We start from the raw sequence: 14,523 nt of genomic DNA on the forward strand, positions 1-14,523 counted from the left end.
CTCGCCACGGCCGGGCCACTAGGTTGTGGGCGGCGGCGAGGGCAGCGGCAGTAGCAGCAAACAGTTTGGCATCGATGTGGGGGAGGGAGGAGACTGTCCATGGCTGCAGGTGGTTTGGGTGGATCGAGCGGCCTCAGTCGCAGCAGCAACAGCTCAAGTACTTGCAAGTGTTGGAAGACCGGGTCCTCCAGTACTTGGGAAAAGCTCGGCACCGGTTGTAGAAACTAGGATACCGTCTCCCTCTTACTTCGTTTCTCTGACATCACCTTTGCCCCCGCCCCTTGCCCCACTCTGAGTGGTGCTCACCGCTTCTGTCTTCTCCTCTTCCTCCCCCTCCTTCTTCCCCCTTTCCCTCCTCCCCCTTTCCTTTCTCCCCTTTTTTCCCCTCCTCCCCTTTCCTCCTTTTTCTTCTCCTTCCTCCTCCTCTTCCCCCTTCTCCCTGTCTTCCCTCTCTCCTCCTCCTCCTCCTCTTCCTCCTTTCCTCCTCTTCCCCCTCCTCTTCCTCCTCCCCCTCCTTCCCCTTTTCATCCAACTGGGATCCAGCCCCTGCCCTTCAACGTCTCCTTGCAACCGAGGCCGCCCACCCTTCCTTCTCATGTCTCTTCCCGTGGTACTCCCAGGCTCCTGCTGCCCGGTGGCGGGACTTTCCTCCGGGACGCAGGCTGGGGGTCCCAGCAATTCGGCCACTATGGCCACCGCAGCCCAAGAGCCGCCGCTAGCCCCGCTCCGGCCGCGCTTGTCGCGGGCAGGGCTGCAGCCCCCGGCGCGGCCTCGCTGTGCAGTTGCTTCGGCCCCCTCGGTGCTCTCGCCGTTACAGCCCCCGCTGTCCTCCCGCCAGGCTGCCTCCGCCGCCGCCGGGGTCTCGGGCTCCGGACTGCTGCCCGCCCGCCCGTTGCTGTCCCTGGGGCTCCTGCAGCTCATCTTAGGCTGCTGCATGGTGGCACTCAGCTTTGGAGCGCTATCTCTGAGTAGTTCCCCGCAGGTGAAGAACTCGTGCCCGTTTTGGGCAGGCTCTTCGGTAAGTAATCCTTCTCTGGTCTCTGAGCTTGAGCAGTCCAGGTGAGAAGGTTGTATGAGGATGACAGCATTCTTTTAGGGACAAGGAAGTTAAGGGGTCTTGCCTATTTCAGGCTTTCTGTGCCCCTCCTAATTTTCTCTTCGGGGTAGCACTTTTATGGTGCAATTCTGTTGTGGCTCATAACTTTGAGAGGCTGGGCAGCCTTTTATGAATGTATGTAAAATTGTAACTTTTTTCCCTCTGGATTTAAAATTTTAATACGTAACTGTCATCTTTCTGGAGTACTGTTTTACAGCTCCCAGTAGTTAAGGCAGAGAGGAGCACACTGAAGGGAGAGAGAAGGAGAAGAAAAGGGGGAGGGAGAGAGAGATTGAGATTTTCGGGGTTATGATGAGCTTGTCTGGGGTAGAATCTATACTTTTCCTTCATTGAGGCGTGTATATATGTAATTATTTTTAAATGTGATATTTGCATAGTATAGCTATGCAACTATAGTATTTGAGGAAAGGTTCAAATGTAACGGAGAAGGTGCAGGTGCATATAGGATGTATTTTGTTATTCTGGTGTAAATACAAAAAAGTTTTAAGTAATTGTGTTATGTTTCTAGAGGTATGTCACACTATATGAAGAAAGCACTTTTAACCTTAAGTCACATACAGTGTTTAATTCAGGAGATCATCTAGAGATGCCTGTTTTTAGTCTCAGGATTCGTCTTGCACAACAGTTGCAATTTGATACTGGTTCCCTGTTGAGTATGTTTTGCAAAGTACATGAACCCTTGTAAATCTTTTCATAGGATCTCCATGTAGGCCTTTGAGAGTGAGACAACAGCAGGCATCTCTAACAAGAGATGTAGCCACGGCCTATTTAAGGTGCAGTGATGAATCTAAGTTCTGTAACAATCTAGGCATGTGTAAAGTTAGAAAACATCATGACCCTAAAGATTTTTATGAGGGTTTTGCCCTCCAAGACTTGGACCCTTGGAAACAAAGGCTCACATTCCACCAGGTGGGCTTTGTGGAAAAGCAGAGGGCCAGTCACTATGAAATTTAAGGCAAATTAAATTTCTTATGAACTAATTAAAACCCTAATGAAAACTTCTAGACTACACTTTTTTTTTTTTTTTAATGCATGTATGTCTTAGGTCTCTAATGAATATACTTTATGTGTTGAATCTCATATTTTCCTGTAACACACTTCCCTTTAAAAAAGTGAATTATTCATATTCTTTTCTTTTTGATCTGATTTTTCTTGTGCAGCAAGAGAATTGTATAAATATGTTTACACATATTGAATTTAACATATATTTTAACATGTATAACATATATTGGATTGCTTACCATTTAGGGGGAACGGGGGTGGGGTGGGAGGAAGAAGGGAAAACTCATAAACACAAGGCTATGCAAGGATCAATGTTGAAAAATTATCCATGCATTTGTTTTGAAAATAGAAAGTATTTTTTAAAAGATTGAAACAATCATACTAACAAAATAATACAGAAGAGTCAAAAGTAATTTCCCACAATTCAGCTTTATGTTTGACTAATGTAACATCAACATTAGAGGTCCCAAGTTAATTGATATTTTATTCTTAACTTTTCTTTCCTCACTTACTGCAGTAGTCCAATGATAGATGATTTTATGGATACAATATGTATTGTGACCAATAATGTGTAAAACCTGCTATGAGACCGCCATTATCACCTTCTAATAATCAAAAGTTGGCTTCTTGCTTTGCTCTACATTCTGGTGCCCCTTTTAGGAGGATATTCAGATGATCATAGGCCTAGAGCAGAAGGGCACTCATAGCCTCTATTGTCCAACTACCCTTTCCTGTTTTATAATTGAGGAAACTGAAGTCAAAATAGGTTAAGTGGGTTTGGTCACATAGGAAGTATGTTGTCCTTTCCCTAGTACCACACGACTTCCCAACTTTAATCAGATGTCAACATTTAACAGTTTGGGAATCAGATCCATACTTCATTTATCAAAATTAATGAGGCAAGTCCTAGTTTATTTACTACATGATAGACTTAGATCTAAATGGGATCTTAGAGACCATTGAAAGGCACCTAAGTATTGTGGGTAGAGTACTGGATCTGGAGTCAGATGATATACTTCAAATTTCATCTCTGACACATACCTGTGTGTGTCCTTGGACAAGTTCTCTGACAAGTTTTCATCTATAAAATGAAACAATTGGATTGGATGCTCTCTGAGTATCCTTTCAGATATATATGTATCCTTCTCTATTTTATATATGAAAGATTCAGGTCCAGAGGAGTCAGGAGTTTCATGAGATTAGGTACACTATATTTTCTTAATATTTTGTCTTTCTCATGCCAGTAGAGTGTTGTGCACACAATAGATGCTTAATGAAAGTATAAGTTACTGGAGGAAGAACAGATTCAATCACAGTACAAAGAATACTAATCCAATTAATAGTCATCTTCTCTGTCTCACCTGTGCCTTCTATGGTATGATGCTTAGGAAATGGCAAACTAGTTTAAATGATTTGTGATTTGGAACAAGAAATTCCATTTTGTCCTGGAAATTTTTTTCTTGTTGTAAGTTCAATCTTCCCACCAAGTTATATGTAGTAATTTTCCATAAACAGCCTCTTTACTTTAGATTGATCACAGTCTTTACTGGGATCACAAAATCAACACCTACTTACTGTAGTTGAATAAACAGGAGGACAACAGTAAGTGCTTTAATTCCTGAATTATTTGGGTATTAAGATATTGATAAAAGTTTACATACCATTAAAATATTTTTATATTAAAAATTTTTAATCAATGAAAATCCAGTTTCTCTCTCTGCCACCTTAATCCCACTTGAGAAAGAAAAAAAAACTTCTTGCAAATATTTACAAACAAACCATATTCTTGCATTGTTCAAGTTAAAAAAATAATAAAAAGCTCTCAATCTGCACTCTGCATTTATCACTTCTATTAGAAGGTGAATAGTATGTTTCATCATGAGTTCCCTGATTTTTGTGATCAGAGTTCCCAAATCTTTCAGTTTTATGTCTATACATATTATTGGCCTTGTTGTTTTCCTAATCTGTTCAGTTCATTTTGCATTGTTCATACAAGTTTTCTCAAATTTCCTTGAAACCATCCTCTTCAACATTTTCTATAGTAGTACCTTTCTGTCACACTTATAAACCATATTTTGTTCAGAGCCCAATTGATGGGTAACCCTCCCTGTTTCTAATTCTTTGCTACCACAAAAAGAGCTTCTATATTTTGTTATATGAGACTGACACCATTTTAAGTAATTATTTATGTTCACAATTGTAATTATGATATAGTCCTGGAATCAGGAAACTTTTGAGTTATTTCAACATGGGAAAGACTAAAAATATTGACATCTCTTATTATTAGGCTCAACTCATTTAATTTTATTTAGCTAAAATAAAGTGTTCATAGAAAAGCTGAAAAATACTATAGGTGAAGAATGGGCAGAAATTTTAGATTCAAGGTAATTCCTTCAATATCATTTGAAATTTAGGGAGCTAGATTAGAAAGAACAACATAACCTAAATATTGAATTGCACTAAATATAAAATAGGAGCACTAGGTATACAGATATCTTCAATATGTTAAGATTTGAATGGCCAGCATGGGCTTTGACTCATACTAACTAAATAGACAACTCTATTGACTTTAGGGAGAGTTTTGCCCACTAGAGGAATACAGATTAGGGCTCGTGAATAAACAAATGCATTACTTAAGAGAGAAATAAAACATTAGAATATATCAACAATAGAGGTATTTTTCCAAACTTCTGAAAATGATAGCATTCTAGAAACCAAGAAGAGAATGTTTAAGTAATTTCTGTTGTCTAAATACTGAAGAGTTAAAGAAGTTAAAATATGTAGTTTTTTATTCAAGAACAAACAAGTCTTATTTGATAAAATCATAAACAAAAGAACCAGTTTTTAGAACTTTAAACTGTCCTTTCAAAAAGTTATAGAAACAAATTGAAGATTAATTTCATTAACATTTATTTATCCCCATGACATACTTGAGAAATAGCCTTCTCCTTGTCTCTGTCTCTCTTTCTCCCCCCATCCCTTATGTATGATTCCATCAGTACAAGGACCTCCTAGTAAGAAAACTCATTGTGTCCATGCTGGTCCTGTGTTCTTAGAGAATTTCTGTGAACACTGAGATTAAATGTCCAAGGTCAGATAGAGAGCATGAGTTAGAAGCCCCGCTTAAGTTCTAAATAAGATTTGCACCCAAGCCTTCCTAACTCTAGAGAGAGTCTGAAAAAGCTGAGTTGATTCTAGATTTAGGATCTTGGGACAGATTATCTCTAAGAATGTAAGTTAAAGATAGGTTGTTAGAGGAAATTTCCACTGAGACTTACCATGCACTGATAAAATGATAGATAATGGGCAAATATAGATTTTCTCTCTCTCTCTCTCTCTCTCTCTCTCTCTCTCTCTCTCTCTCTCTCTCTCTCTCTCTCCAGGTATACACATACACACATGTATTAAAACTAGTTAGCTTTAATTGGCCTATTGGTGAATAGGATCTAAGCCAAGCCTCATTTGGTCATTGTTTGGGTCCTGATTGACTCAGTTTGAATGTAAATAGCAGTCATTTCTGCTTTGACCATAAACTCCTAAATCTTCCCCTGCAGAATCATTTATTTAGATTTTTTGGGACTAAGCTAATGAATTTTTTTGCCTCAATTGCTGTCTAGTTTTAATCATTGAATGGGTACAGCCTAAGTCAAACTGAGACCTGTTGAAGACCTTAGCTTAAAAAGGCCAATATCTCCAGGGTCATCTCCAGTTATATTGATCTATATTGATTTAAAGAGAATTTTCTACCCCTTTATTCTCAGTGGATTCCTTAATTTGGAGTAATTAGGTGATTAAAAATGGGGGCTGACTGAACTTTTAGCTATTGCAGTCTCTGGCTTATGGATGATCTATACACAGTAACAGCTGGTGCTATTCTCCCCCAACACTTCCTTTCTTCCTTCTGCCTGAGCCCCAGCTATTGCTGCCTCCTAGGAGCCACAGATTCCTGCTTCTTTACTCTCAGCTCTTCTTTCATTTAGCAGGCAATACAGGAGATTCCACACCCATACTTCCCTCTCTCCACCTTCAATTCAGTCTTATAGGAGCTCTGCTCTTTCTTCTCCACTGGAGATCTTTGAGGAGCTGGGAGGAAGAGGGAGTATTCACCTCACATGTGAATGAAGATGGTTCTTGTGCTCAGATTGTGAAAGGGGAGATGAGTTCTTAGCATCTCTAGTAGAAATTTTTGATACATCTAAATGAAGCAATTTTAAAAAGGTGGTTAGGTTCTATTATGCCATCAATACTACATAGTGTTATTGTTGTTCAGTCGTGTCTGAATTTTGTGACACCATGGATTAACTATAATATCCATAGTGTTTTCTTAGCAAAGTTATTGGAGTGGTTTTTCATTTCCTTCTCCAATGGATTAAGCCAAAAAAAAAAAAAAAAAAAGTTGGTGTAAGTGACTTGCCCAGGGTATTGACCTGTACTAAGAGTGTGAAGCTGTATTTGAACCTAGGTTTACATGATTCTAGTCCCAGAGTTCTGTCCACTGAATTATCTAGCTACATTGTGTTACATGGTGCATCAGTATAATATCCCAAACAGATTGTTGTGGCTTAATCTGTGTATCTAACCACAATTTACAATATTATTTTGGGTGGAATTCATTTTGAATTAAACATAGTGATAGTAATGTAATGCTTTAAAGCAAAACGTCTTAAACTTTTTATAGAATGAACTCCTTTGGCAATTGGATGACACTTATGGACTCCTCAGGAGACAAAAAAGTCAACTGTTTCCAAACTATTAATATTTCTCTTTGGAATGCATTATGCTAGGGCTGTTCTCCATATTTATGTTATCATTTACTGAAAAGCAGTAAAGTATGATGGAAATAAACCTTGGTTCCAAAGGAGAAAAGTGAGAAAACTCCTACTTCTACCCCACATCTTTCTACACTATAAGAGCATGTCCTACTTTTTTTACTTGTTTTGTAAATGTCTTCCCTCCTTCTCCCTCCATTTTTTATTCTTTGTTATAAGGGATTGCTTTTATGATGAAAGAGTATTGTAATTTAGACACGTCACTAAAGGGGAAAATCGCCATTTGAAGTTTTATACATTTTTAAACATGTATGTGTGAAGGGAAGCATTCACTGGAAATGTAGATGACTGAAATTAGGCTTGGAACTCATATGTTTCTTTTTTTTTTTAACATCGACAGTTTTATATTATAATTTTATAATCATAATTTATGTTATATAAAAGTACATATATAAATTATATACATATACAATATATGATAATATGTATTTTATATTATGATCCTTGTCCTGATTCCTAGGTTTTTTAGATGCTGAATTTTTACTTTTTAAAAATAACTTGATATGAGAAATATTCTTTGAGTGACTTTAAAAATTTTTGGTAACTTTGAAATAAGCATTTAATTTAATTTTGATATTCAAATGTCAAAAGATAACAATAAAATTTACTATAAGGCACTGGTTCAAATCTTGGCTTAGACATTTCACTTATTAACTTAAGGGCTTCAGATAAGTCAATTTTGTGTGCCTCAGTTTCTTATCTGCAAAATAAGAATAGTGATGCCTGTATGATCTTCAGAGTTGCTGTACAAAAAAAAAAAAAAAAAGCTTTGTAAACCTGAAATTAATATATAAATGTGAGCTTTTTTTATTTTGATCTTCACAAATGTAGTTTTTTTATTCTTAGCACATACCAGTGATATCAGATACATTTACATACTTTTCAGAAAAAGGACTTTTAGAAACATATTAACTTAATATCTAATATTTTAAAAGTGCTATACGGTTTGCAAAATGCTTTGCAATTATTAGAATTCTATATTAGAATATGGAAATCAATAGATATTGAGAAAAGTTTGTTAAAGAAGAATTTTTAAGGAATCACCTTAATATTTCTGGCCAAAAGTGGGATATACTCTTCTTTGGGAAGAGGGAACACTGAGCACATAAGCAAGAGAAGCTTTATAGTTGTTAGTTCGGCTCACTCTCAGTCCCCTACCTTCAGAGAATGGATTGGTCTATGCCATGCCAGGTTACAATCTTAATGATACTTCTATTTCCTCCTAAATGTCTAAGCATGTATAAGCATGTCCCTCTTCCCCCCTCATCATATAGCCCACGTTCAAAAATGGCAGAAAACACTTCCTGTAAAGCCTGTTGTTTAATATTCAATTAACCTAAGCAAGCACAGTGGTAATTTGGTCCAGTGAGATCACTGACCTCAACCAGTTTGAGCTGGATCTGCTATTATCTTAAGCTTGTGGGTTTCTCAAAACCACAAGGCTCTTTCTGATTGGCTGAGTCCACCTGTGCCTTCCTGGCTCCCCAATTCCTTGTTCACTTAAGACTTCTAAAACATTGAAACTTAATTGTTCTGTGGAAACTTAACCTTCCTTAATTTCTTACATTCTGAAAACCCATTGGTCAGTGATACTTACAAGTGGTATTTTATAATACCTTGAAGCTTACAACATTCTGTGGAAATTTGACTTTTCAGTATTTCTTACAATTCCCCCATTTCCTTTTAATAAGGATTTGTTTTCTACATTTTTTTTGTTGCCCCTTCTTCAAAGCTTTTTAATATCATCTCATATTCCTCATCTATATTTTGATCTTCCTCAAAAGTAACCATTCTCATTTAACATTTCCCTTTAAACTAAAAACGTAACCTGAAAGGAATTAGACTAACAGGAATACAATAAACTTGGCTCACACAAGTGGGACAATAAAAACAATAATATGTTCCATATTCCTTAGCTACGTACACAGTTCTCAGTAGATCCTTAGCTTGAACCCATCATCTCCCCCCACTTTCTATTTTTTGGGGAGATGGTATTCTGGGATGAAAGGCTGGAGATGTCAGTCTTCCACAGGAATTGTGGCTACTTTAAGCTGTAAGGAGTGTGGAGTTGAGTCATTCTATAGGGTAAACGTTATTTCATATAGACATATGCATGTAGCAAGAGATAAATGACTAAGCCAAGGCTTATTTACCTACTTATTTAGGATAAATGACTACATATTTTCAGCTTCAAAACTGCAAGATCTTACATATTTGAATTATACTTATGGCTTGAACACTTTTCCTCATTATAGAAACTTGCCATCAGAAGAAAAAGCAGGAGTATGTTTATAATAGCATCAAAACTGGTCCTTCAGGTTTCAGCCTATCATGTATGTGACAAGATAAAGCATCCTTAGATCAGTTTGACTTGACTCAGGAATAATGAGGTAGATTCTTATTCAAAGGAACACCACTGGGAAACTGAGTCAGAAGGATCTTATCTTAAGTGGAGGCCAAGGTTGTTCTCCTAGCTCTTGCCCAGATACTAATCTCCATCTGTAACAGTTTAGGATCATATTTTTCTCAGTAACTTGTGGTATATTTCTCTTAGATGATGGATTACAGAATTAATGATTTCATCAGTCAATTATACCAAAATTCAAAACTCCAAAATACAGTTCCAAGAGATTTTATCTCAGATAGCAAGTCATTAATGAAAGCCTCAGGTGAATTTAAAATTCAAGGATTACATCCTAAATAAGTATTGATTATAATCTTACAGTGATAATAGTAAGAAATTCATTCCAGAAAGTTCACAGTTTACCTTGATATCTAAGTAGATGATTTTAAGTTCAACATTACACAAATCATTTTGCTTTAAGATACTCAGTAACCAATCTATAGCAAAACATGTTCAGTTATTAACCATGTTCAAAAGGACAAAGATAGACTATTGTTCTCAGAATCTCTTTAAACAGTGGGAACAGCTTTAAGATGACTCAATACAATCAACTAAATTCTCATATATGTAAGAGATTTCACTTAACATTTTTGACCCACCCTTTTTTTCTTTTTGAGTTTAAATTCATTCTATTATATAAGGCAAACATTAGATTAAAAGGTACTTCCAGACAAGATGGCAGAAAGCACACATACATCTATTTAAGCTCTGTCTTTGCTCTCAGAATACTTTTATAACAAGGCCTCGGAATTAGTGCTTGACTGAAAAAAAAAAAAAAAAAACAACAAATAATTACCAACAGAAAATATCCTCAAAATTCACCAGAAAAGGTCTGTTTTTGCTCACGGGGTGGGGACAGTTAGATTAGGCGTAGATTGAAAGCAGGGAGCAGCAGCAGAGCAGACAATGAGAGTACAGAAAGCAACCCACACTGAGTTGACCCTTAGGGGGGTGGGTTGTGATCTCAGCCGTTTCTATGGGGAGAACTTTACCACAGTGTGGCTACTTTGCCCTGGCAGCAAGCCAGTGGACAAGCAGAGAAGCTATAAACACAGGGGGTAAAGACTATAACCCCAAAAAGCTAGGGTCTCTTGGGACCTGGCCACACCTACCTGGAGTGTCTCAGCACACTCTCAGAGTCTCAGAGCACAGATGCAGCACAGCCATTGCTGTTTTGCTAGTGCCTCACTGCTGCCCCCTGCAGTCTGTAGAGGAAACTAGGTAATACCATCCAACCCTTCCCACCAAAAAAAAGGAGACTGCATTTGTTTTATTTGTGAGTTTGTTTCCTTTGATTCTTCTTTGACAAAATGAGAAAAAAATTAAAATGGACTCTTAACTATTGATAGCTTCTATATGGATAGAGAGCAGACTTTAAAACTTGAGGAGACTAAAAATAGACTGTCTCCAGATGAATCCCCAGAGGGGAATATGATCTGATCCTCAACACACAAGACTCTCATAGAAGAAATTAAAAAGGCTCTCACAAGAGAGCTAGAAGAAAAATGGGGAAAGAAAAGGGAAGCTTGGCAAGAGAGTCTGGATAAGTCATCCCACTCATTTAAAGATAGAGTGGATAAAGAAATCAAATCCTTGAAAAATAGAATTAGTGAATTGGAAAAAGAAAATATCTCTCTAAAAAAAAATTGGCGAAATGGAAAAAAATTTCCATAGAACAAAATAACTCACTTAAAAACTCAATTGGACAATTAGAAAAAGATATAAAAAAGTGAGTGAAGAAAATAATTCATTAAAAATCAGAATTGAACAGATGGAATTGAATGACTCGAGGAGACATCAAGAATCAGTCAAGCAAAACCAAAAAAATGAACCAAGAGGAAAAATGTCAAATACCTTCTTGGGAAAACAACAGACCTGGAAAATAGACAATCTGAGAATTATTGGACTTTCTGAAAAATATGATGAAAAAAAGAGCCTGGACACTATTTTCCAAGAAATTATCAAAGAGAACTGCCCAGATGTTATAGAAACAGAGGATAAAATAGACATTGAAAGAATTCATCAATCACCTACTGAAAGGGACCCTAAAATCAAAACTCCAAGAAATATAGTGGCTAAATTCCAGCACTATCGGATGAAGGAAAAAATATTACAAGCTGCTAGAAAAAAACAATTCAAATATAGAGGAGCCACAGTAAGGATTATTCAGGATGTAGCAGCATCCACATTAAAGGACTGAAGGGCCTGGAATCTGATATTTCCAAAGACAAAGGAACTGGGTATGCAGCCAAAAATAACTTAGTCAACCAAAATGAGCATTTTTTTTTCCCAGGGAAGAAGATGGACATTCAATGAAATAGGTGAATTTCATCTACTTCTGATGAAAAAACCAGAATGAAACAAAAAATTTGATCTCTAAATATAGGACTCAAGAGAAACCTAAAAAGGTAAAAAGAAATCTTGGGAACGAAATTTCCATTATAAAGCTATATAAAGAACACATGTGTAATTTGTTCTAGAAACTAGAGGTGGAAAGGAAATTGTACCAGAAAAAGGGTAAAGTGGGGGCACTTCATCTCATGAAAGGAACCCTATTATATTTGAGAGAAAGAATGGAGGGGATGAACATTGTATGTATTTTACTCTCACCAGAATTGGCTTAAAGAAAAAAATATTAGACATATTTGGTTTATGGTGAAACTTCTCCCACCTCATTGAAAAGTGGAAGAGGAAAAGTGAAAAGGGAAAGAATAAGCTAATCAGAAGGGAATACAGAAATTGTGAGAGGGGGAAGGGGGAAGGAAAGGAGAAAAGCATAAGCAGGGGTTAACAAGATGGCAAGTAATACAGAATTAGTAATTTTAACCATAAATGTGAATGGGATAAATTCCCCCATAAAGAGGAAGCAGTTAGCAAACTAGATTAAAAGACAGAATCCTACAATATGTTGTTTACAGGAAACACAATTGAAGCAGGCCAATAACATACAGAGTAAAGGTAAAAGGTTAGAGCAGAATCTACTATGCTTCAGGTGAAGTCAAAAAAGCAGGGGTAGCTATCCTGATCTCAGATTAAACAAAAGCAAAAATTGATTTAATTAAAAGAGATAAGGAAGGAAACTATATTGCTAAAGGGTAGCATAGACAATGAAGCAATATCAATACTAAACATATATGCACCAAGTGGTATAGCATCTAAATTCCTAAAGGAGAAGTTAAGAGAGTTGCAAGAAGAAATAGACAGCAAAACTATAATAGTGGGAGATCTCAACCTTGCATTCTCAGAATTAGATAAATCAAACCACAAAATAAATAAAAAAGAAGTCAAAGAGATAAATAGAATACTAGAAAGGTTAGATATGATAGATTTGGAGAAAACTAAATGGAGAAAGAAAGGAGTACACTTTCTTCTCAGAAGTTCATAGAACCTATACAAAAATTGACCATATATTAGGACATAAAAACCTCAAACTCAAATGCAGTAAGGCACAAATAGTAAATGCAGCCTTTTCAGACCACCATGCAATGAAAATTATATTCAATAAAAAGCCAGGGGAAAATAGACCAAAAAATAATTAGAAAGTAAATAATCTCATACTAAAGAATGATTGGGTGAAACAGCAAATCATAGACATAATTAATAACTTCACCCATGAAAATGACAATAATGAGACATTATACTAAAATGTGTGGGATGCAGCCAAAGCAGTGATGAGGGGAAATTTTATATCTCTAGAGGCCTACTTGCATAAAATAGAGAAAGAGAAGTTCAATAAATTGGGCTTGCAACTTAAAATGCTAGAAAAGGAACAAATTAACCCCCCCCCATCAAATACAAAACTTGAAATTCTAAAAATAAAAGGAGAGATTAATAAAATTGAAAGTAAAAAACTATTGACTTAATAAATTAAGAGTTGGTTTTATGAAAAAACTAACAAAATAGATAAACCTTGTTAAATTTGATTAGAAAAAGGAAAGAGGAAAATCAAATTGTTAGTCTCAAAAATGAAAAGAAATAACTGTCCACCAATGAAGAGGAAATTAGAGCAATAATCAGGAGTTACTTTGTCCAACTTTATGCCAACAAATTTGATAACCTAAGTGAAATGGAGGAATACCTACAAAAATTTAGATTGCCCAGATTAACAGGGGCAGTAAATAAATTGTTTAAATAGTTCTATTTTTCAGAAAAAGAAAGAGAACAAGCTATTAATTAACTCCCTAAGAAAAAAATCCCCAGGACTAGATGGGTTTACATGTGAATTCTACCAAACATTTAAAGAACAATTAACTCCAATACTATATAAATTATTTGAAAAAATAGGGAATGAAGGACTCCTATCAAATTCCTTTTATGACACAGGCATGGCACTGATACCTAAACCAGGTAGGTTGAAAACAGAGAAAGAAAATTATAGACCAATGACCCTAATGAATATTGATGCAAAAATCTTAAATAGAATCTTAGGAAAAAGATTACAGAAAATCATCCCCAGGATAATACACCATGACCAAGTAGGATTTATACCAGGAATGCAGGGCTGGTTCAATATTAGGAAAATTATTAGCATAATTGACTATTTTAAGAACCAAATTAACAAAAACCATATGATCATCTCAGTAGATGCAGAAAAAGCATTTGATAAAATCCAACATCCATTCCTATTAAAAACACTTGAGAGTAGAGGAATAAATGGACTTGTCCTTAAAATAGTCAGGAGTATCTATTTAAAACCATCAGAAAGCATCATATGTAATGGGGATAAACTGGAACCACTCCCAATAAGATCAGGAATGAAACAAGATTGCCCACTATCACCATTACTATCCAATATTGTATTAGAAATGCTAGCTTTGGCAATAAGAGATGAGAAAGAGATTAAAGGAATTGGAGTAGGTAATTTGGAAACCAAATTATCTATCACTCTTTGTAGATATGATGGTATACTTAGAGAACCCCAGAGAATCAACTAAAAAGCTATTAGAAATAATTCACACCTTTAGCAAAATTGCAGAATACAAAATAAATCCACATAAATCTTCAGCATTTTTATATATTACTAACAAAAGCTAATGTAGACAAGATTAGAAGGGAAGCAACAATATGGGAAAACATTTTTACATTCAAATGTTCAGATAAAGGCCTCATTTCTAAAATAGAGAATTGAGTCAAATTTGTAAGAAATCAAGCCATTCTCCAATTAATAAATG

At 36.1% G+C, this 14,523-nt stretch overlaps 1 protein-coding gene across 2 annotated transcripts in view; it reads left to right on the forward strand.

The window, feature by feature from the left end:
- Positions 1-467: 467 nt before the first annotated feature.
- The window catches only part of FAM189A2 (family with sequence similarity 189 member A2), a 69,021-nt gene continuing 54,965 nt past the window's right edge, over positions 468-14,523 (forward strand). For both annotated transcript variants that reach the window (XM_031943546.1, XM_031943551.1), the window contains exon 1: positions 468-1,018. In XM_031943546.1, coding sequence (XP_031799406.1) covers positions 596-1,018 — 423 coding nt within the window. In that variant the 5' untranslated portion in view covers positions 468-595. The remainder of the gene's footprint in view (positions 1,019-14,523) is intronic.

The sequence above is a fragment of the Sarcophilus harrisii genome, chromosome 1 (assembly GCF_902635505.1).
Source record: "Sarcophilus harrisii chromosome 1, mSarHar1.11, whole genome shotgun sequence".
NCBI classification, from domain to species: domain Eukaryota; kingdom Metazoa; phylum Chordata; class Mammalia; order Dasyuromorphia; family Dasyuridae; genus Sarcophilus; species Sarcophilus harrisii.